We start from the raw sequence: 24,124 nt of genomic DNA on the forward strand, positions 1-24,124 counted from the left end.
GTTGGATTCCTGGCAAAGGCACAGATGATTTTTCACATTTTACTCTCCTCTAAAAAAATTTCTTTAGTAACTTCTAATAACTAAAATAAATGTGGTGATCAATAACAGTTCGCTACCTAGATTTTACTAACTTAGTAAAATAAACTAGACCATGCCCAGGTTTTTTCCGTCCATTCCATGCCCGACTTTTCCGTCCAGTCTCCCTTTAAGTGAGGGATGGAAGAATGTAAAGAATTTTAAGGCATTCCTTTCGTATATTTTTGTAGTGCAGTAGTCGGCGCATTCAGCTAGCAATTCTTGTAGTCAGTTGGTTTTTTACATCACGAAAAAAATGCGGTAATCTTGACAAAGCGACTGTTTGTAGGAATAAATACCTCAGTCGCTTTAGCACTTTAAAAAATTGTCTGTTTTGGAACATACGATGTTTTTGTATTTTTAAGAGTAAAAGTTAACCCTTTTTTTGTAAGAAATAAATTTGTTTTTGGAGCATTAGAAGTTTTTCCTGTGGTCTGGTATTAAAATGTGATATTTTGCTTTAGTAAGGAAAAAAAATCATAGGAATTTTCGCCGATGGCTATGTAGGATATTCTGCTTGACATATATTTGAAAATAGATTCCAACTAACAGGGAAAGGGAAATTTTCCATTTGTACTCTGTTTCCGACGAAATAGATAAGTGATTATTTACAGTAGAACAGCAAGTGCCTGAATAGCATTTATTTCTTGTGAAATAGCAGAGTAATATGCTACTACAAATATACATACTCATTAAATATGAAATGTTTCTCCTTTGCATTAATAAAGTTAATTTACCTTAATCGTCTCATTTTTACTTGAAACACTGTAGCGCGAATCTGTGGAGTTAATATACATTAAAATCGACAAGTACATGTGTTCCGTAATGATTATCTGGGGGTAAAACTGAGACAAGTCAATACAGAAGTATTGATAATTTATTTAATCACTACTTTACTAATTTGGTAATAGTTTTGCCCGTTGCGTTATTCGTTTTCCTTTGGGTGAAAGTGGAAAAGACCTTAGGAAAGAGTATATTGCCCTGTGATTTTCGGGAAACTGATATTTCTGTGTCAGTGTCCGTTTACAGCATCAGTGTCCATATTTTCCTCAGAACCTTATTCAAAATTATGGGAACACAAAAACTCCTGTTACGTCCAAGTTTCATTTATAAAAGACGACGTCATAACAGGTTCCACTTTACTTGAGATGTGAAATAATTTACAACGTTAAAAGCATTTAAAAATACTTTAAGCAGTAAGTAAAAAATTGCTGAGCAATCCTTTACTCAAAGCAGAGCTTTTGCTTATTTTAAAATGTTTCTGAAGCATCGTAAATTATTTTACTTGCATTTGAAATAGAATTGTTGCTTTCGAGTTTAACGTCTATAAGTACTTAATTGTACCGAAACTGATGATTTGAAGAATACTCTTACTGTTACGTATATTCTTGCATCCAACCCATAGCTTACTTCTGTAGTGCCATTATTTCTCGAATACGCAGTTTGGCTTTGATCATTTTCTTTTATTGTTCATTTGCCGATGACAAAAGCTTATGATGCATTTTGTCTGAGTATCCTGGCGTTAACACTTAATTCTGGAAAACATGCATTCCATTATCTTCACGCTTAGAGTCAAACGTTTGAAGTAACGGTTTCGCATGAGTTTGATGTTAGCGACTGCCTTTGAGACTGTGTGGGTAAGCGTAAATCCAGCCGAATGTTCAAAATCTCGTTCTTTCGCTATTTACATAGTGACTGCTATTAAACCACAGCTTTCTCGCTCGAGAAGGACGTAATCTGAACCTCGGGGAGAATGATTAAATTTGCTGATTGCTTCAGATGAAATCTTGGCGTCTCCCTTGTTATGAGACAGTTATTGCTGTAGGATATTTATTTCCTTTGAATGAGTCTTTTAATGGCGTGGAATTGAGCTTAGTTCTCTTTCCTTTGAAGCTAATTATGAGAAACGTAAGGAAAAATACCAATAAATGCGACAGTTCTGGGACAATCTGAAGGAAATCATAATGGTATTAATCAATTTTGGATGAAAGCATATCGATATTTAGTTTTTATTTCTCTTTGTATTGCTTTTCATGAAATACATTTTGAACATCTAATCTGTGCATCACCAAATTGAAATATTATAAATTAAAAGTCCCCCCTCCAACAATGAACAATTTTTGTATTTATGATACATAATATTTTAGGGAGAGATTTATAACGGGCAGTTAATTTCATCGAAGTACATTTTGTTTTCTTTGCGGAAACACTTGTTATTTTACATTTCTAGGATTTATTATTTTCTCAGAAATTTTCCGTCCGTGTCGCGTGATACCAATGTTGACTACTAATATGCTGTTACCCTTGCTCTCTTGTCTACTCTCTGACAGGCTGTGGAATGTTTATGTTCTCATGCTGCGTGATCGAATGTAGATGTACAACTAGTGGAACAACCTTTTTCTCTTCTCTCTCTCTAGGAGAAAGAAAGGGAAATCTCGGACAGTAGTAAAATTGCACGTTCTTGACCTCAAATCTAGACTCGAGAATTCTGACGACTTCATTCGAAATGAGAGCGATTGGTTTGTCTTACTGACCATTACGTTAAGGGCGGTTTTTAAAATCCAAGTTCTTTGGGAACACCTCTGTTAAACGAAACCGTTCACGGAATATCGACATTTTTCATATATGAACTGCGATTTTCTTCTGCAGATGTTCCCGTGATATGTAATTTTGAAGCTACTAAAGCTGCGAAAATAATTCGTTTCGTATTCGAATGTCTAAACTGTTCAGACTTTACTGGATTTTGGTGAGAATTCTATATGTTACATAAATACCAGTCAGCTTTCTTTTGAAATTCCTCCATAAAGACAGAAATCTGTCTAAGGGATCCTTTTTTTTTTTTCCTCTAAGGCCGAGAATCTTTGCGTGTTTTGTCATAATTCGAGTATTTGAAACCGCTAAGATGTTAAATAGTAAAGTATTGCAATATCTTATAGTGCTACTTTTCTATGCGTATTTTTAATTAAAGAGTAATTTTCTTTGATATGTTGGTCAATACAGGTATGTTCTCCTCTTTTCATTTGTCAATGAAATCTTGAAAGCTTTTCTTAGCAGTGTCCCAAAAAACAAAACAAAAATGCTCAATAAATATCAAATTTAAAGAGCTGTTGAATGTCTGCTGTATCTAGTAAATGAGGTCTCCCAAGTTGACGTGGTTTAAAGTTACGATACACTGGTAATTCTCGGATTCGATTCCCAGCTACCGAACAGGGTTGATAGCATGGATTTTCTTTTTTCTCCTAGTGTGAAGTGTTAATACAAACTGCAGAGAGTTTCGTATTAAATAAGACAAAAAGAAAGCATACCTGTGAACGCTGTAATTATTTTATTTTGATAAATTAGATTTACAGTGAAACTATAGTTATCCAAGTTTCTTGCACATGTTCTATGTATGCCTCTCCGGTGACACATCAAATATCTATACCGTATTCCAGTTCTTGCCACACTCATGATAGAATATCCTTTGCTTGAATTGTTGTTATCCGCTGTTTCAGTTATTGTAAGTCCTGGGGCAATGGAGGCGTGGACGCTTTAACAAAACCCTATAGGAAAAAGTCACAAGAGGTTAGATTTGACGATCTCGGTGGCCAACAAAGCAATTGGGTAGACTATCGTTCTAACCCATTGCACAAACCAATGTCTGAGTTCTACCAAAGTTTGACCCAGCACAGCCAGTCCAGCGATGGGGTAGACTACCGCTCAGATACTGGCGTACGTTTTAATGCCAATGTTGTGGAGCATCTTCTTGGTGCAGAATGAAGCCGGAAATCGCTTCCTCCAACTGCGGAGCAACCACTCTGATAGCATATCTTAGTAGATGCACCCGTTAATCGATTTTTCCACGAAGGAAAAAGGACCAGAAATGGAAATCTTGGAAATGGCGCAGAAAACGTTTACCTTTGGAGACTCGCATTAATGTTCCATTACGACATGTGGATTTTCCGTGCCCCAAAAAATCGTAAATTATGGCAATTAACTTTGAAAAGTGGCTTCATTCGTAAAACAAGTGTGTTCGCGAAACCATCTACCTACAGCTTATTTTGCAAATTCTCACAGAAAGCTTTACGCAGCGGTTTGTCGAAAGGTTTTTAACGCTTGCACCATCTGATAGATGTACGGCCGGGTACATCTATTAGATGGTGCAGGCGTTAAAACCTTTAACGGTGTGGCGTGTGTTATACGGAACTATAGACGTTTCCGTATGACACGCCACACCATTACATGAGACACGCTGAGTTCAGAACTAGCACGACGCGTTGATTTTGTTGGTTCTTCATAAAAACAATTCACGAATTTTTTTTCAACCACTTCGGTTTTGGCTGCTATTATACTTTTCTTACACAAACCGTGTTCTGAAACTGCTTCACCCACCCTTCAATTTTGTGACGATGCGTTCGATGTTGGACGGTGTTGTGACGATTACCAAATTTCGTGCGAAAGTGTCTTTGAACGACGATGTTTTGGTACAAAACACGGGACGCTTTCTCCTCATGGATGGCGCCATTTTGATTAACAGTGCCTCTAAAGGCGATTTCATAACCGGAAGTTCTGTCACTGTTAAAACTTGTGTAATTATACTTTCAGAATTAATTTGTTTCGTCTTCAGCAGCAGAATTTGTACTATGTTTTTTTTTTTTTTTTTTTTTTTTTTTTGTTTGTTTGTTTGTTTGTTTCATTCAATACACCTTGTACTCTTTCTTAAAAAAATCCTTTCCAAAGTCATCCGCTATGTTACGCTCCTGAAAATGCTTTACCATCTTTATTGAACAGATCCACCTGGCAGTTACACGTTGATTATCTCTAGGCACTGCAGAAAGAGCACGAAAGAAAAAGCTGCCTCGTTTAAGTTTTCGTGGGGGTTATGATATTTTCCTCAACAGTTTTTTTGTAACTAAATGTGATAAATAAATGCAGAACAGCTAAGAATTTAATCTTCACGATGTAAATGTAGTAGTGACTTCTGTGTTTTACAGTTTTTTTTCCCCCATCTTAATGTAATGTATATAAATCAGCAGTGCGTGCATTAAACAAAAGAAATTTTCTTTCTAGTGGGATGCACTATTTGAAGCCTCACAGGTCTCCGCGTAAAGTGCAACTCAAAGAAGTGCATCATTCCAATGAGACTGCATCTGTCAAAGTGATGACTCCGGATGGCGTGACATTGGTCCAAACAAATGAACGAAAAGAGGAGAAAACGACGTCGAAAGGCCCGCCCCACAAACGGCGCCCTGCTCCGCCGCCGCCCCCTAAGCAGCCACCTAAAAGGCCGCCACCTCCTCCCCCTCCTGTCACTCCACCTCCACCTCAGGTGGTAGTGGTAATGGATGGGGCTGAAAACGACAACTCTGAGAAATTTGGAGAGCTCAGGTGAGTGTTTATAGCAACTCGTCGTCTTGCTGACTATGACCAATGTGTCTTTTGTGCTATAATTAGCCTTTTAGTAATGTCTCCAATTAGCACTAAGAAGTATCTTTGAAAAGTAACCATTCTTAATAAGAAATATTAAGTTTTCGAACTGTCATAAATTCATTGTGACATGAGATACCTAGATCTTAACCTTCGGGCAACGGTTATAACATATAAGAAACTCCTCTGGGAACAGTAACTACATTAAATATGCTTTTAAGTAAATACGAAAAGTTAATATTATGGAGATGTTCTTATTCTTAAGGAGGCATGCTGTCAGTAAATGATTTAAAAACTAAATCAAGGAGGAGAACCACTTCATTATCCGATTTTTAGTAATGTTAGTTTAATAATCTAATCACAAAATAAATTGACTTTGAAATCCGTTTGTCACATGGAAGAAGGTTTTTTGGTTTGGTTTACATAATTATGGCAAAGCACACTAGGTCTATCTGCCTAAGGGGAGAGATGCCTTCGTGGAAGACTTTCTAAGGGAAACTGGCTCGTATACACGTTACATATGGGGAAAACTACGAAAACGCCTATGCAGCCTGTCTGTTCGCGGGATTCGAACCTTGGACCGTACTACCTGTGTTCAGCGACTTTACCCGCTCGGCCACTGGTGGGCCCACGCATGGAAGAAGAAAAGGGGAATGAAGATTGTGTAGTTTTAGTTATCTAGATTAAATGAAACCACAACCGGTCTGTCATTCCTCTCTGTAATCCGAATTAGACTGCAAATTCATTGCAGTACAAGTGAGGAAATATCACTTTTTCGTTTTCCTGTTTTATTTCTACCAGGATTATATTAGCTAAAAGTTTTTTTCCCCCCTTTGTTAAATAAAATGGAAAAGCGCATTTATTTCCACAGGTGAAATTAATTATTCTTTGTTCAAGCATACAGCCTTTTTTAACTTAAGTGAAATAAAACAAAGAGATTAGTTTTTGTTTACGTAGTTCCTAAAATTCAAACACAATCTTTTATTTCAATAATATTAAAATAAAGTTACTCATATAAGCCTAGAAGAAAACGTTCGTTGGACAAAGATATCTTATATTGAGATAAAATATTAAAAGTAATAAAGTTGACAATACAGTACATGTTATTTTTTCAATTTTTTATTAATTTATTTACTTATTTTTAAATGTATTTTGAATTTTTCTTTACATCTGAAGTCTCTGATATCCTTACTTTGTACTTAACGTAAGTTTGATTTCAGTTTCACTGCTTTTTAGTCTGTTAGCGATATTAATTTTCCTTTCATCGTCGTCACGTCGCTTCTCTTTTCGCGTAACTAAGCAAAAATGTTACATTTTACACTCAAGGAAAGATAATTTCTTTCAAGAATAAAAAAAACTCCACGTACACACAGCATGCTAACAATAATAAAGTCGTAACATACCGTCAAAAGGCTAATTAAATGTAATTGATCTCAGTAACACTATGTATTTAAACATAAATTTTCTGCGTCGAGAGAAAGACTGAAAAATAAAATAATTTCGATAGATTAAAGATTTGTTAAAAGAAGTATTTGTTAGACTAAGCAATGATTGGCGGAATAAATAAAAAAACAGTCGTCTTTTATAACATGCATGGTTGCTTTTCTGATTAATGTTTATAAGCTATTTGTTTGCTAGATGATATGTGATGACACCGTATTAAATAAATTAAAAGAATGTACATAGAATATTTATTTAGTTTTATTTAAATTAATGAAAATATTAAGCACAACTTTAATTTTAAATGTCTTTTAAAGAAGTTCAAGCGATCCGAATGAGTGCCCCTGGGCCCAGCAGCGGCCGAATAGTGAAGTCGCTGAACACTGGTAATTTGGGCCGGAGTTTGAATCCCGGCAAACGGGCTCGCTGCGTAGGCGCCCCCATGTCTAACGTGTATACTAGCCAATTTCCCTAAGAAAGTTCTCCACTAAGGCATCCCTTCCCTTAGGCAGATAACCCTCGAGTGCTTTGCCATAATCAAACAAAGCCAAAAACCAAATCGTTCTGTTTCTGGAAAAATGTTTTATGTCTTGCATATTTTCTGACTGTAACAACTACTATTGCTTTAGCATTTCATAAAATTTCACATTATTTGTACTTTAAACCTTTATATTTAGCTATTGTGGAGGTACCGGCGGCGACATGCGAAATCACACGGCTCACCGCTATAAAACCGGCTAAAAACTAAGTTTTTTTAACATCTGATGCTGTTTTGCCGACATGATGATGAACTACAGAATAATTCTTTTGTTACTAGACTCCAAAAAATGCAAATAACTCAGACTGTTTATTAAATTTTGAGTGCATGTATGATTGTATAGTACTCTGTAAAACATGACAGTATTAGTGAAGATACTGGAAGTACTCGCCAACACTCTTCAGGCATAGCCTAAGACGTCGTCATTAATCATTGCAATTTCATGCTGAAAGTTTCTATATGGTGCGTGGCTTGTTAACATAAGCTTTTCATTTTAAAATGGCCCACTGGGAAAAACCGGAGGAGACTTAATATTCAGAAGATCCTAGCGGCCAGAAGACTATCAATATAATTTGATCTCCTGATGACGACATCAGCCCCCCTTCCTCAATGTTCCACGTTCCTTTCACTTAAATTTCATGCATTAACATTTCATAACTTGCTAAATAGTAGCATTTTCTTCTGTCTGGTACCGAAAGAATCAATGGCTATTTCAAAAAATGAGTGTGGGTTATAAAATATAAATTTTTCATTAGCTGTAAAAGTTCAAAATCACAAAGTGTTTCTGAGAAATTAATAGCCCCACATTCTAAATAGCATGAATTAATGAATGCAATGAATTAAACATCAAGTTTATTTGTATAATGATGGTATTTGTTTATTTAGGATTGATGTGAAACCACCATCTCTGCAGCTTCTCTCATCGGCTTCGAGCCCTCAGCTACTACATAGTTATGGGTCATCTTCTCTGTCTCCTCCTTCGTCTTGTTGTGATGACACTGGCTGTCCTTCCAGTCCCGAGTTACCGTTACCGCCGCCGCCTTCTGCCGACGGTAGCGACATTGTGATGACGTGTGATGAACCTCTTCCGCCACCGCCAGATCCTCGAGATGTGGACGTGCAACCTAGAATTCTCGATAGCTCGTCACTGTAAGTCTCTTCATTAATTCCTAACAGTTTTTCGATTAAGTATTATTGCTAACAACCGTTTGATTCTTTTTTAACCCTTCTTATACAAACTGCCAAACATCACAGTCGCAATTTTTTGTTCAGGAGTTAATTCCTTGTTAGTGGCTAAAATGTTATGGTTATGTTGTGTTAAGTTATTTGTGTATAGGAAAAAACACGAGGACTATCTACCTAAAGAGAGGAATGACTTCTGGGAGAACTGGCTCGTATTCACGTCCAGCCCTTTCACATGGGTTCGAATCCAGGTCGAACTACTATTATTCAGTGGTTTCAACTACTCGGGCACTGGTAGGGCAAAATGTTATGCATTCAGTAAAAATATCTTCATACATGAACTAAATTTCTTCATAACTATTTCTTTCATTTCCTTTTGGTAATTTAAAGAACCACAATGCTGAATTGTTTATGTTCCAGATATCAGGTCGCTTTGAAAGTTATAAAATAACATTTCTCCAGTATGCTGTTAACTCGTCAAATATACAGAACATTTTATGTCTGATAAATAAAATATAACAGACGTTAGACTGAATCAAACTGTTGAACTTTAAATGTGCTAGCTGAAATCCGATTATTTTGTCATGTAATAAAAATTGATTTTTCTTGAATGTTAAAACTTTGTCAAGTTACATTTTAGTTTAGAACGTTATTCAGCATACCTGTTTTGCTTGTCTTGATGATTTCTTAACAATACTGCTATTGTTCTATTTTTTTAATGGCCGGGCGCTTTATTTAATAGCCATTAGCCTTGCGCCACTAGAAGGGCCGGAAAAGGGTAGCTCCCTTACATTACAGAAGCATCTAATAGGTGGCCAGGTAATCTCCTGTGATGGAAATTCTCAAATATTCTCAAAATAGATGCATTATTTTCTTATCGGCGTGAACTTGCTTCAGTAACTGAATGGAGTGGTTTTTTTCCTTTCCCCATTGTACGTTATAAAGTACTACTGTTAATTAAATATCCCTAGTTTGGCAAATCATCGTCAAATGTCTAAACAAATTGATGAAATCAGATGGTCACGCGCGATTAGTTCATATGAATAACCTGAACAAAGCAAAAACTATGACTAGGTTGTACGTGTTATTAGATTAGAGTGACCGAATAATGGTAAGTTTTCTATCAACAGTATCATTTCTGCTGGCGGTCTCACCGGCTACCGAGCGGTTAAAATCTGCTGAATACTGGTAATTCATCTTGGGTCCTACCGCAAGCGAAAGAACTAGCTGCATGGTTTGTTTTTGTTTTCATGGTTTTCCCCATGTGTAATGTTGTTATGATCCAGTTAGGAGAGATTCATTCATTAAATAAAAAGGTCTTACAGAAAGTAAGATTTCTAGATGTTTATGTTAATTTAATAATACGTACACTATACATTCGTGCTGAATGAGTGCTCTGTAATGAAAGAGGTGGAGCTTCTTGAATTTTAATTTTTCAGAGAAAGCAATACTAGGTGTTAAGTCTAGTTTGGTGTAAAGATTTGTAAATCGAACTTTTCCTTCATTTCTTAGCGGATGGTTCTCCTTCGTTATCCTTAGAACGCATTTAAAAGTGTTCTCAGTGGCTTAACTATAATATAATAGTAGGAAAGACATTTATTATTTATATAGATTGCTAGGTATTTAAATATTCAGAATCATTTTTAAGAATATCAGTGTGGAATGTCTGCATTGTGAAGGTAACAGAGCCATGTTTTCCTGCTAGAGACGAACGTAACCAATAAGGATGTATTTCTGTTCTGTTTTTTCTCTAACGTAAAAATTTATTGAACAGAAAAGGGAGTTTTATAAACCAAATAATTTCCTTTTATGATAAAAATGAGAAGTATAATTTTACTTTGCAAAAGAGGACCTTCCATAGTATAGACGTTTAGTGTCATGTTATATTTTCGATATATATTTTTTTATTCCTTTACATTTAGATATTTTTATTGGATTATTTCTTTCCTGTGGAGTTTACTTTAAAGTACCTAAGAGAAATCCTGTAGCATCTTATAACACTGACGATTTATACTCACTTCAATGATTTATTCTATAAAAAAGAAAATTACGGAATGTCAGTTTGAGAGATTGTTTCAAATATTATCCTCATAAAAAGATAGATTCTTATTCAGTATAGCATTTGGATGCAGTCTTTTATATCCTGCATAAATTTCTTTTGTGTATTTAATAAATCATGAGCAAAATGGATTTAACTAACAGACCTTCTGTTATAGATGGTAGTTTTCCATAAATTGCAGACACCCAGTATTATTGCAAATCTATATGTTGATGGATAAAAAATGGTTGTCTGAAAATATTCTAAAATAGAATTTTACTTTTTCCGTAAAATGATTTACATACATTTAGCTTTTATAGAAAAAGATATGTGTTTGACAATTATGGTTTTTCATATTGTGAATCGTGAATACTTAAGGCAGCTGCTTTAAAAATTCCTCCACAAAAGCTTCCTTCCTTCAGGTAGATAGCCCGAGTTCGTTTGATTTAATCCAACAACCAATACTCATTTTATCGCGTCGGGTGAATTTTGATGTTTTTGCATTATTTACAGTTTTCTCTACAGCTAGAACCCTTTCTGCCGCTTTCATGCTCAGTGAAACGAGAATGCATAGTTGTTTTCCTGTCATAGTTATGACTGAAATGTATTCATGATCATTCTAATATATTTTTTTTTTTAGTTACGCTAATTGGGAAAAAAAAAAAAAAAGATTTAGATTTTTTTTCTCTTTTAAGTAAGTACCCCGTCCCCTTTCTGTTATTCATGTAGATATTCTTACTAGCTCAGATGAAATTCTAAATATTAAAATTTAGGTAGCAATCAAAATTCTGGATTCAACTGGTAATAAATTCATTTAAGAGTTATTGGCTGAAACTGGATGTGTAGAGACATTAGGTATTTTTTTGGAAGCAGGGGACTTGAAAAATGAGCAACGACCTCGCCGGGAATCCAACCACGGACCTCTGGAATACGCGCCCAGCGTGCAGACCACAACACTACGAAGGCATGCTAAGAACGCGGGAGAAATACCTTATATACTCCCCCTTTTAAAGGGCGACTGTGGTTTTTAGGAGTCCCAATCACAAAATCCTGGGTGTGGAGAATCATCATCCCCCACCCTTTTAGTTCGGACGCCAGTGTAGCGACATTAGGTATTTTTTGGAAGCAGAAGACTTGAAAAATGAGCAACGTCTTCGCCGGGAATCGAACCACGGACCTCTGGAATACGCGCCCAACGTGCAGACCACTACACTACGAAGACATGCTAAGAAGGCGGAAAAAGTATCTTAAAGATGTTCTGTTGCCTTTGTAGTATTGGCTTTTGGAATAAATAACTTCTGGCGAGGCTGAGATAAATTAATAATGGATTAGACTTTAATGTGAATTCATTTTAAACATTTGGGGAGAAAGTACGATTGTTGAAAAAGAAACAAGACTTAAGGTTGGAAGATTACCAGAAAAATAAATATTTCATCGGGAATTACTTATAAATAGTGCCATAACTGGAAGGAAGAAAAAGAAAAGAAAGATGAATCACTTGCAAAAGACAAGACTGGTTAGTAGAAGAATGTTTCTAGATTAGTAGGCGTTAACGGCCAAGTTATTGTATCTTGAGAAATAAAGATGGTCAGAAGTGGACATCTGTGCTTGTCAACAACTATGTAAATAAGTGAAATAATTTCCGCAGTCGCATTCTTGCTACTACAGAGTTTGATTTTTTTTTTTTTTTTTTTTTTTACATTATTATTTCCTCCTATGTATCATAAATGTCCATCTTTTCTAAGTATTCAAATAATCAGAAATGTTTGAAAGATATTTATTTATTTATGCACTTTTTAAGGACATCTAACAAACTGCGGTGAGTTAACATTCAGAAAACGCCCACATCTTATGCGATTTATAGTATTGGGAAGCCTTTTTTCGCTGTTTAACTAGACAGAATAATTTTCTCTTGACAGTTAGTGGTTAGAAAGGGATCGTAGCCAAAATGAGTTGATGCCAAAAAGTTTCAACGCCCTGTTTATATTTGGCATTTCTGTCTTGAGTAATATTTTTTTTTATTCATTTTTTAAAACATCTGATGCAGTATTAAAGAACCGCCTTGTCGTTTGTATGTAATGCTTTAATTTCGGAACATTGAGTAGATTTTAAGTTAAGAACAAAATGCGTGATCCGAATCAAAAATTAAAGCTCAGAGTTATTTTGTTCGAACACGTTCAGAGAAAATTGAGAAAGCTCAACCGTCTGAAATAAATTCTCCTTTAAAAATGGGATTTAAATAAAGATACTTCTTCTAGATTAGCAATCGAGAAATCGCTGCGTAAACACTAATACCCACTTATACATCTTATTTATTATTCATACCTGAAAGAATCAAGAGAGCTGCAGCAAAAGTTAATAACATTTTATTCAGAAAGCGAAAGATAATATCTCCCGAATTTAATTTCTGACTTAAGGAACACAACATCGCCATCCATCCTTGCTGCCCCTAAAGCAACATTTGGATTAAACTCTAGGAAGAACACGGGGATTTAAACGTTTGATTTTTAATTTTGGGCGTTTGTTTTAAATCGCTGTTAATGCGAAAGATACTTTCTTTAGGCTGTTTGCTTACCATTTATCAATGTTTGGCTAAGAAGTATAATATTTAGGCTTTTCTTAATCTCGTTTACGGTTGGTGATATCTTTTCTTATAGTCATCAACACAGGTAGCTTTGAAAAGGTGTTAGCGTAATGACAGCAAATTTTGACATTATTTCTGATGTGAAGAATGTTATCATAATTTTTCATGTTACAGGGAAATTAAGTAATGCATTAATTAGTATTTGAATTTCGTAACATCTTCAAATTGCTCGACTACGCCCTAACAATATAAAATTATCGATATCACTGTATCTGATGTTTTTAGTACATAAACCATGTCCGAATAACAGGACATTTGCATATTCCAGTTTCAAAAGCTCAAATACCTGAAATATAAATATTCTTAAAAAGGGACGATATTTTAATAATCGTTGAAACTAGTACATTATGTTATTGTTCTTTTATTTTCTGGTTGTACGTTATGCATGCGTCAAGATGGCTGAAATAGGGTAAGCATGGGTAAACCGTAAGCATAATATATACATGTTTGAAGTTGTGTCCATTACAGAAAAGCTGATTTATTTGATTGTAGCAAAGCACGCCAGGGCTGTACGCCTAAGAGAACGGATGCTTCAAAGAAGACTTTCTAAGGGAAATTGGCTCGTCTACGTTACACGTGTGGGGGAGGAGCCACGAAAACGCTCGTGCAGCCTGCCTGTTCTCCAGGAATCGAACCTAGGTGAACGGGCTGGTTGGTCTACCCTTTCTGTAACGGGGCCTACCAACGCTTTGGCCTTTGGCCGCTAGCGAGACTCTGTTACAGAAAGAATCTTAGGCTATGTTTGCTTTGGCAAGATTGTTATCAGGTTATTGCCTTGGAGCCCAAATTAAATTCATATCTGGCATTTAAATTGGATTATCAGGATTTTCTCTTTTCTAAATGTTTGATGTTCGTAGATTTACAGTGTCTTCTAGACTGAGGTGAAAAGTAACATAACTTCATTTTTAATAACTACCTCAAAATGGATGAATGTTTGACAGTTTATTTAGTATGCAAGCTTTTACTCATCGTGTGGTTTCTTAGTGCAGTAATACTTCCAAATAGCTATATCTCGACTTGCATCACTCCCCACTTACATGATCTACCCCAAACGTACAAAAATTGTTCTTTGTGCACCTCAGAAGCGCTGCAAAGGAACGTTTTGCACGGATCGAGAACAGAAATTCGTATCTGACTAGTTATTGGGATTTCAGAACGAAAGCACTCTAGAAGACACTGAGAAAACTGATCCTAATTCTCCGCTGGAAGAGAGAAGATAAGTTATGATTGCAAAATTTATGAAATGTTATATCTCATCGAGGCTGGGATGAACATCTTTGAAGACACCGACTCTGATCAGCAGCGAGTAGCAACAACCTGGAATGGAATGAAAAACATTCAAAACAATCCAGAAAGGAGGCTGCCAAAAAGACTGCTGGGAGTTGTTTCTAATGGAAGAATGAATCTCTACTGGGACAGACGGTCCCCCCTTCTCATTCTTCAAAGGCTATTTCATCGCAGTAAGATCATTTAATTTCGGAAATGTGAGGTAAAATTACATACATTTCGGAGTATTAATAATTTTTGCATCGTACGCAATTATATTAAATTTTAATCGTTGATTGCTTTGCTTTCTTTTTTTTTTAATCATTTTTTCTGGTGCTACCCCTCCCTGTTTTTTAACATTGTGTCTATGGAAATATTTTTCTCGACTTATGTCATCGGTATGGGGGCAGGAAAATGACGAAATTACGATGTAACTTTGGAGTGCTACTGTCTTGAATTGAGGGTTGTTTCCGAAAAAAGTATTACAACCTAATGTATAAAACCCTCAGCTGTCCTTGCACTTGAGAAGTGCACATAATGATATTATTTTAAAGTGCTTCATACCAAAAACTTTTTTCTGAAGTTGGCAGCTTTGAAGGAGGTAAACTATTAATACAATAATTTTTTTTTTTTTTTTTTTTTTTTTTTTTTTTAAAGAGTACAGAATCAAAATTAAATTTGTTTTTACTAAACATACAGTAAATACCAGTGCCAGTAAATACCTTATTTTTATTTTTTTTAATAGTTTTTATGTACCTTTTGCGATTAACTTGAAGCAGGGGGAAAAAAAAAATCTTTGTGATGGAAATGGTAACATAGCGTTTCTTTTAAGTAGCGGGAATTTTAAGGGGGCTATAAGAAAATGTTAAGCCTTTTTTTAAGAACAGGAACGGACGATTAGTGGAGATTGGGTCGAATAAGATAAAAGGCTTAAACATGAAGAGTAGTGTTTTTCTGTAAAGGGAAACTATGTACTATCGAACTATCCTAAATCAAGAAACAATTATCATAAACAAATAACTTGTTTAAAAAAAGTCGGAAGTCAAATTGTTTCTTATGTGTGCTAATTTAAGTTCAGTAGCATCTCTGTGATTTTTGCTTTGTGAAGCAGATGCACAAATTTTATCCTGAACAGAAATAGTGATAAAAAAATTCGAAAATATAGAAAGGTCTGACCAAATTTTAAATGTATTTTTAACACATTAATTAGTGATCATCGGGCGTCCTTTGATAAAATTTTTAACCAAAACTAAATTAAAAAGAATTGGAGTACAATTTTCATCAGTTAAGGACGAAATTATTTATAGCTGTAGTCTGCAGTATTTCAAACAGTAACTGAAAAACGCTTGTAAAGATTTTGCTTTGTAAATTCAAAATATTGACTCTGGCTTAGGGAATATGAAGTACTTCAGTTCTATTAATTTCATAATAATCTAATTCGGTTTGAAATTTTTAGCGTAGTTACAGCAAAAAGAGATGCTTGGATTTCGTGCATTATTACTCTTAGACGGAATTTCTTTAATAATTCAATATGTTATTTCTACCCTTTTGTGTTTATTTTCAGTTTAGTTTCTATTTCAGAGGATCTGTTTAATAAGACTGTGTTGAATAATGATAAAACTGCTCCATAAAAACGGAGACTGAGCTGAAAAATAAAATCAGTTTGATTTATTTAAGTTTAATCTTACGTCCGATGGAATATTTCTGTAGCATTTTAAAATGAATACAAGCTACATATTTGTTTCCAAAAACATACCTGCTTCGAGTATTCCGTTTAGTTTTCCGATAACTGATGCTAAATATTCTTTTCGTAATTTTTTTATCAATCTGATAGCCTTCAGTTGTTTACACGCTAAATAAACGAATTTATCGTTTATGGAACAAGATTCTTGAATTATGAAGTTTACATTACCTTACTTTATTTTCATTTCGTATTCAGTTGTATTCTTATTGGTCGAGATAATGAAATAATTTTTTTGAATCAGAATAAGTATCAGAAATGTATGTCTAGGTTTCTGATAGCTAGTCATTTTTCACCTACTCTTTAATTTTTACGCAAACCATCTATTTGACATTGTAAATATAAAACTCAGAGTATTTATCCCGTAAACTGTATTTAGAACGTGCATCAATTGTTTATCGATATATTTTCCTAATCGCCATGAAATGTTCGTTATCCATGCTTGTTTCAGATTTCCTGCTTTTCCTTTCTTTATCGGTGCCTCTTACCAATATTCTGTAGTTTAGCTTAATGTTGCCCATATAAAGTGTTAAATCAAGTTGTTTTTCATTGCGTAACCAGAAGAAAGTGTATAAACACGGATAAAAATTTATCATGCCGCATGCTTATTCACAAAGCCTACAGACCGTTTCTGCTGCTGTTTGCTCCGATTGGTTAAAAGAGGTAGGGTTATAGAATCTAGTGCTTGGCGACTTTTGGTTCATCGCCTATACAATTTGTATTTGAGCGTCGTGTACCAAAAAGTGAGCATAAACCACCGGAGAAACCGCAGCACAGTGGTAACGAGCGCGGGAATAATTCTCAGGCTTCTAGGTCGCCGGTTTTATCCGCGCTCGTAGCTTTTAAAAACTCTGCTCTATAAGGATTTATTTTTATTTTAACTTTATTGAATGACTTTGTCATTATTTGTCTTTTCGCCTTCGGGTACGGTGTTAAAAATTAAACGCCTTTATTTTCTCTATTTTTGTTAATGTTAATTTTTCTTATTTTTATTTACTGGTTTGTACTCTTTGTAGTAGGTATCATTAAGCAAGATTACGAGATTACCAAGATCCCGAAAAGCGTTTCAATAGAAATAGCGCATAATGGAATAAAATATAATTTTAGTTATACTTACTCGTAAAAAGAATAGGTATCCGACTCCCTTAAATGTTTACTGAATGTTTTCATTTGGTTATTTTTTTAATATTCCTTTATTTGTATAAATTAATGCGCTATGAAAATTTACACAATAGACTCTTCCTAAGTGAAATAACGAAAAAGTGCATATGCTGTCTCCATATAAACACCTTTTCTTGTAAAACAATTACGTGGTTTTAAAAGTTTAAATTCAAATACAAATAAACTATTAATAAGATCAGTAGGTTATTTAAGATATATTCCACACAATTCCTCTAAGCTTTCATTCATAAACTAAAAAAAATGTTGAATGAAATAAACGCTGTTTCCGTTCGTTTAGCGTTAATTACCACGCCTACAAGGCGATAACTCGCCATTCCAAATATGACCGCCAAGCAGATGTTTCCTCCAATGAGAGCAGCCCGTAGCGAAATTGTCTGTAGGCTTTGTGAATATGCATGCCGCATTCATTCAAAATTCTGCAGTTCTTTTTCTCTTCAGAAGATTTTCTAACTCCTCCGGCAATGCGTTGGAAAGAAATGAATCATTTTCACTTGTTAAACCACTTTTGTTTTATTCTGATTTTTTTTTTTTTTTATTATTATTATTATTATTATTATTCTTGACGTCAGAAGAACAACGACGAAAGTCATTGGGCTTGTCCAACGCATCATTTAGTGCTACCACAATTCTTCAAATATCGCTTTAAACTTGGCTCTGCCTTTTTAACTTTCTCTGTGCCAAATGGAGCTTTATCAGCGTACTGTGTGAGTAAAATTTATTTTTAAATAACTCTTATTTATTTTTTTGTCATCGAGGCGCGCATAATTTTTTTAAAATTCTAAATTCCTAAATGTTGCTAGAAAAGGTGTTACGAAAATATCATATCGTCTTTTTTCGTCACATATTTACCTTTGTGCACAATTTTTTTTTTTTTTTTTAATTTTCGAAACAAATCGTATAGTTTTAAATCAAACCGTTCAAATTAAAATTTTGATTTTTTTTTTTTTTTTTTTTTAAGATTTGTTGCTGGTTTTGTTTGGTTTTTGAGATTACGGCAAAGCCTCGAGGAATATCTGCCTAAGGGAAGGGATGCCTTTGTGGAGGACTTTCTAAGGAAAACTGGCTCGTATTCACGTTACACAAGAGGAAAACCACAAAAACGCCCATGCAGCCAACCCGTTCACAGGGATTTGAACCTCAGACCAAAATAACCAGTGTACATTAACATTTTGGTTGAATGAGCATTTTAATTTTTAAGAGTTTAATACAGCTTTTTTAACTTCCCGTGTATTATGTTTAATTTACCTTCCTGTTGCGCAAGCTGGGAGCAGGAATTCCTGTTATAATTTCTTACAGCATGATTGAATTAAAAAAATTTATTCATAGTATTTGGATTATTGAAAAAGAATAGAAAACTCCATCGGATATGTGGCATCATAATATTGCTGTCAGTTTAGAATAGCTTAAATACAAATATAAGATTGAAAAATTATGTGGCATAAAATTAAATGGGTCGACTAAAATTACATTTTATTTACCTCTAATAAGATACTTCTTGTAAGTTTTGAGATGCATTTTTATCCATTCGATTACGATGTCGTTACGCATTAAAGTTTGTTATAGCAACCCTTTGGAGCGCTTCAACGATTCAGCAAAGTAATAGCCGTGCTCTCAACAGGTTTCATCGTCGGACGATTTTTTAAAAAATAAAAAAATGCTACAACCAATATAACCGCGCGTTTCCTGCTATACAATCTGCCGGTCGTTGTTTCAGCAACTACCAAGTTTCTATTGTTCATCGGAAGACAAAGGATATAATTCTGTCACGAAACACTTCCAATTCATTGATAATGTAAGGTAGCAGCACATCTGAACTTGGCATAATCTCTTTGGAATTTTTTCCTTTTGTGGCCGTGCCGTATTGGAATACTGGAACAAATAATGGCGACTTACACCCTGTTAGTGTTCTTATGCGGTAGTTGTATATATATAATTTTTTTATTATTATTCATTGTGGATCTTGTGCTTCTTGATAGAATTCCATTGTTGGGATTACTCTTGATTCGTATTAGATGAGTACGAGGTAGTGTTCTGCCTTTAACTAATTCTGAGAGTAGATGTTTAAGATATATTGATAATTTCTACATCGAGATTATAAAAAAGTGTGTTTAAAATTCAAATTTAAGTAATAAATTTGGAAAACGTTCAAGAAAAAGAAGCTTGATCTTTTAAATGTTCTCCCCCCTTAGAAGTCATATTTATTAGTAGTAAAATTTGAATTAGTGAGTAATTGCAAGGGTAGGAGTTAATTGTAATGTAGAATATTTTTAAAAAGTCTTTCGAATATTTATAATCTAAACAAAATTATACATTTTTATTTTTACAGAATATATCCCAAGAATTCCTACATGTCATATAGAAGTGAAAGGAAGCTTGGAAGACAAGGATTTGATGGAAAATATCGTCGATCGTTTCATACGTCTGCTTCATCAGTGGATCTAACAACTTTAGGTACAAGTTTTCAGGATGGAAAGATTGGATTTTCCCCTAGTAGCTGGGAGCAGATACATAATATACGACAGCATGGTACCACAGTTATATTTCACTCTGATTGTCTGAACCATAACAATCGTCTTCAGCGAAGCAGTTCTCAAGATTGCATCCTTGCCGAGGAAACATCTCACAATGGAACAGATAACATATCAAATGGCAGCTTAGAAGTGTCAGAAAATAATCAGTCATCAACCAGTATTAGCACACAGTGTTCTGAAAGCAAAGATATTCAGTTACAATCAGTGCCATACCGTTCACCTAGTCACGAGAGAATCAATATTGAAGTCCAAAACTCTTTTTCAGATACTCAGCATAATATGTGCTCCACCAAAGTGAAGTCATCTAAATCAAAATGCACTGATAATACTTTAGCAAACTCTGAAAGTGGTAATAAAGATCAGTCATCTCTAGACAATAGTATTTTTCAAGATAACAGTTTTGTAGACAGTGAAAGTGATACAACATTAAATGTTGATCATAACCAAAATGCTGTGCATAAAAATGAAGAATCAAATTCCAAAGTTGTAAATGGAAATGATCTAATTAACAGAATCAATAGTGCCACTCAAACCACAGATACTCCCAGGCTACATCGTAAGTTGTGTAAAACAAAGGAAGAATTGGAATGTGAACGGTTGTCAATGGATTTTATTCACCATTATGGAGATGTTACCCTAAAGAACTTACTAGGTAAGTTTGTTAAAACTTGCTTTTTTTCACTTTTTAATTTTACAGTTTAGCTGTTCAAACTTAGTAACATGATTTGGAAACTTTATTTATTTAGTAATATATTTTAATTTAATTTGAACTTTGTATGTTTCATTTAAACAGCTGTCACTTTTCAATAACTTATATTAAAGATGTCTTACATAGATGTCAATATTATGGATGAGAACAGCATAATAGATTTATAATATCTACTAGTAATGAAAAAACATGTTATTTAAATCATTTTAAATTACATTTATGTGAAGGCATTCATATTAAATATACATGTTTTGCATTAACTGAGCATAAACATGCAAATGCAAAATGTTATGCCAGATCTAGACAACAGTTGTATTGTGTTCTATACAGATATGAAATACTAGTTTACACTTGTGAATTAATTTTGGAATTCTATAAATAAAAGTAGTTGACGTTATTATTGAGTAGTTATATTCTTGTCATTCATTTTTTCTGGACGAGCTTGAGCTTTTAAAATTACAGAAATATTGTTGATTTGTTTTAGGCTCTTACTTTTGATGTGTCATTTTCTTTTCAATGCTGCATTTTCAAAATATCATTACTTTAATTTCATGTTTCATGAAATGCAAGTGCAAATAACATGACTCTTATGTCTAAGAAATGAGTAGGTCTAAGACTGTATAATGATATGATTCAAAGCCAATGATTTAAGTGACTTAAAGCCTAGAAATCATAACTATATATAAATCATTACTAAGCTATATTTTTAATTACTGTGTAAATTTATTTAATACATAGCAAACATTTATTGTAACTCTCAAAATTATCGAAATTAATTACCTTATAATTTCAGTGTTCTTAAGTAACCTCTGTGTTTAGACTTATTTTTTAATTTTGCGTTTTATGTAGGTGGTTGAATAGTATTATTCTAAACATTGTTTATTTTATATAAGTTTATATAAGTATTATGTGAAATTAAATCATGTAGAAAATATACATAGTTTTCAAGTTTTCGATATACTTTAATTTTAAATTGCAGTTCCTGCTCCTAATCATAAAACAATGTCTGATTATATGGAAGGATTATTAAATTTGGAACTAGAAAATGGTGGTTATCCTGCTCGTCGATGTAAGTCTGCAGCAAGCTCCACACGAACTGAAAATGGTCAAAAGTAAGAATTTTGTTTGAAATTATATATTACAATAATTAAGTTCTGATAATGGATTATTTTAAAAATTTTAAATGTTTATCTCAAACTAATAGCCTAATGCCTACTATTTTTGTTTGGAGATTGTACGGTTTTAATATACACTGCCCGACATAGAAAAAGCAACACCATGAAGATTTGGCCATATAAAAATGCAAATTTCAGGGAATATGTAGTGGAACAAGTCATGCAGATGATGTAAGATGCAAGTTGGCCATGTGATTATAATGTGAAATAAAAGGGAAGAAATGGTGGACGAACCAACACTTGCTGCCCAGAATTTGGAATTTCAGGGGACACGTATGAATGAAAAGTTCTGGACAATGGCACCACAAACAGTTTTATGAGGTGTCAGATTGTAGGCTTACATATGGCTGGTTGGTCTTAATATCATATTGCTGCTGCAACGCACATACATGTTTCCACTATGCATAGAATTTGATCTAGATGAATCTATGAAGGACATGTAAATAGTCACGAAAGACCAGGTCCCTCTAAACTTACCACAAAATGCACAGATTAATGCATATAAAGAGAAGTGGTGCACTGAACTACTATTGACATTTTGCGGAATGAGCAGGGTGTTTTGGATGGTCTAATATTTGGGAGAACAGTTTCCTGATGTTTGTTTGAAAATGAATTTCACACAAGCTGTCGTTTGCAAAGAATGCCATTAATGCCAAACTGTCGATGCAAAAGACTGCAATGGCATCAGCAAAAGTCACAGTTTTGATTGTCTGATCATTGAAACTGGTTAAGAGACTGAAGGCGTTGGGGAGATAGAGTCAATCTGAGTAGTATTGTTAAATGCCACACCGCTCATCAACGCAGTATAATAGCTCGGGATGATTTCAGTCATGAAATCACTCCTGTTATGCATCAGAGGCACGTTGATGGCATGAAAATATGTTGATGAAATCCTGTAGCCAGCTGTGCTATCTTGCCTTCAGTAGGTACAAAATTGTACTTTCAACAGGACACAGCACACAGCATCCATTAGCCAACAAGCCTTGCAGCATGTCCCATTGCTTCTTGAGCCTGCTATGTTCCCTGATCTTTCACTGCTCGAGCATGTCTGGGATGTGACTGGTCATCATTTTTCTGCTTTCTCCCAGCTGTTATTGGAGGATGAACTTTGAAGGAAGGTTCAGAGCATATAGGCTTCCATCCCTTAGAACACTATTCCCTGTATAGTTCAGCACTGTATAAAATTATTTTTCTATAAATAATATCACTTATTATATATGCATGCTGTGTCTGTTTATCAGTTGTGACATCACATTCTACAGACTCTTTCATGGTGTTGCATTTTTTATATCCGGGCAGTATACTTTGTCAGTTTAATACCCTAACACTATTCTTAATATGTATGTAAAGTGGAAATATTGAAAAATATAACAAGCTTTTAATTATGATATAATTTTCTAATTTATTTGTTTCATGGGTTTTTTTTTCCTACTTATTTATATGTATGTACATATTTCAGGGATGAAAAACTGTCAAATAATGAGAAAAGCAACTCCTTATTTGAATCTAAGCGAATGATTAATCATTGTTTGGAAATGAATGACAATCAGAATGTATCTAATGAATCTGAGCTAAGAAAGAAAAAGGTAAAACTGCTTATTTATTGTTTTTTCTTTTTTGTCATATGTTTGCCCTAAATTATTTGAACTTTTCTGAGATAACATAAACATTTTTAAAGAAAGCTTTTTGGTATATAGCATAATTTAATTAACTTAATTAGCTTCAGTCCACTAATCATATCTCAAAGTTCAGATTTTCATTTTATCTTGTGAAAAGTCAATTAGTCCATTCCCAGATTTAGAATGTTTAGAAAAAAATAAATAAAAATGTTAAACGTTTCTGTAGAAGTTTATTTTCTGATAGTTTTACATGGCTTGTGGAAAAAGAATCACCGAAGTTTTAAAAACATTTTCCTTGTGACTGATTTAATATTTTAGTTTTGTTGTCATTCGTTGCTTCTCAGCCTCTTTGAGGAAGGAGGTTTGAAAACCTGATTCTGTCATTTATCTGACATCTTTCTAAAATTATTAATGACCATTGTCTTGAAAATATTCATGGCTGTATAAATAACAGCTTGGTTTGGATGCCATATTATTTACTGATGTATAAAAGTGAAGTTAGGCCATGATACCACAATTCATGCAACAAAATCCAGGTAATTAGATCACCTACTGTGAATTCTCAGGCTTTGGCATTT

General features: G+C 34.2%; 1 protein-coding gene across 6 annotated transcripts in view; it reads left to right on the forward strand.

The window, feature by feature from the left end:
- LOC118184567 (uncharacterized) overlaps positions 1-24,124 on the forward strand; it is a 761,893-nt gene that overhangs the window by 732,419 nt on the left and 5,350 nt on the right. For all 6 annotated transcript variants that reach the window (XM_085809993.1, XM_085809992.1, XM_085809990.1 and 3 more), the window contains 5 exons: positions 5,125-5,442; positions 8,345-8,608; positions 19,839-20,695; positions 21,732-21,864; positions 23,387-23,513. In XM_085809993.1, the coding sequence (XP_085666119.1) occupies positions 5,125-5,442; positions 8,345-8,608; positions 19,839-20,695; positions 21,732-21,864; positions 23,387-23,513 (1,699 nt within the window). The remainder of the gene's footprint in view (positions 1-5,124; positions 5,443-8,344; positions 8,609-19,838; positions 20,696-21,731; positions 21,865-23,386; positions 23,514-24,124) is intronic.

Source organism: Stegodyphus dumicola, chromosome X2 (genome assembly GCF_044657685.1).
Source record: "Stegodyphus dumicola isolate Sdum_Otavi_A_Nest chromosome X2, ASM4465768v1".
NCBI classification, from domain to species: domain Eukaryota; kingdom Metazoa; phylum Arthropoda; class Arachnida; order Araneae; family Eresidae; genus Stegodyphus; species Stegodyphus dumicola.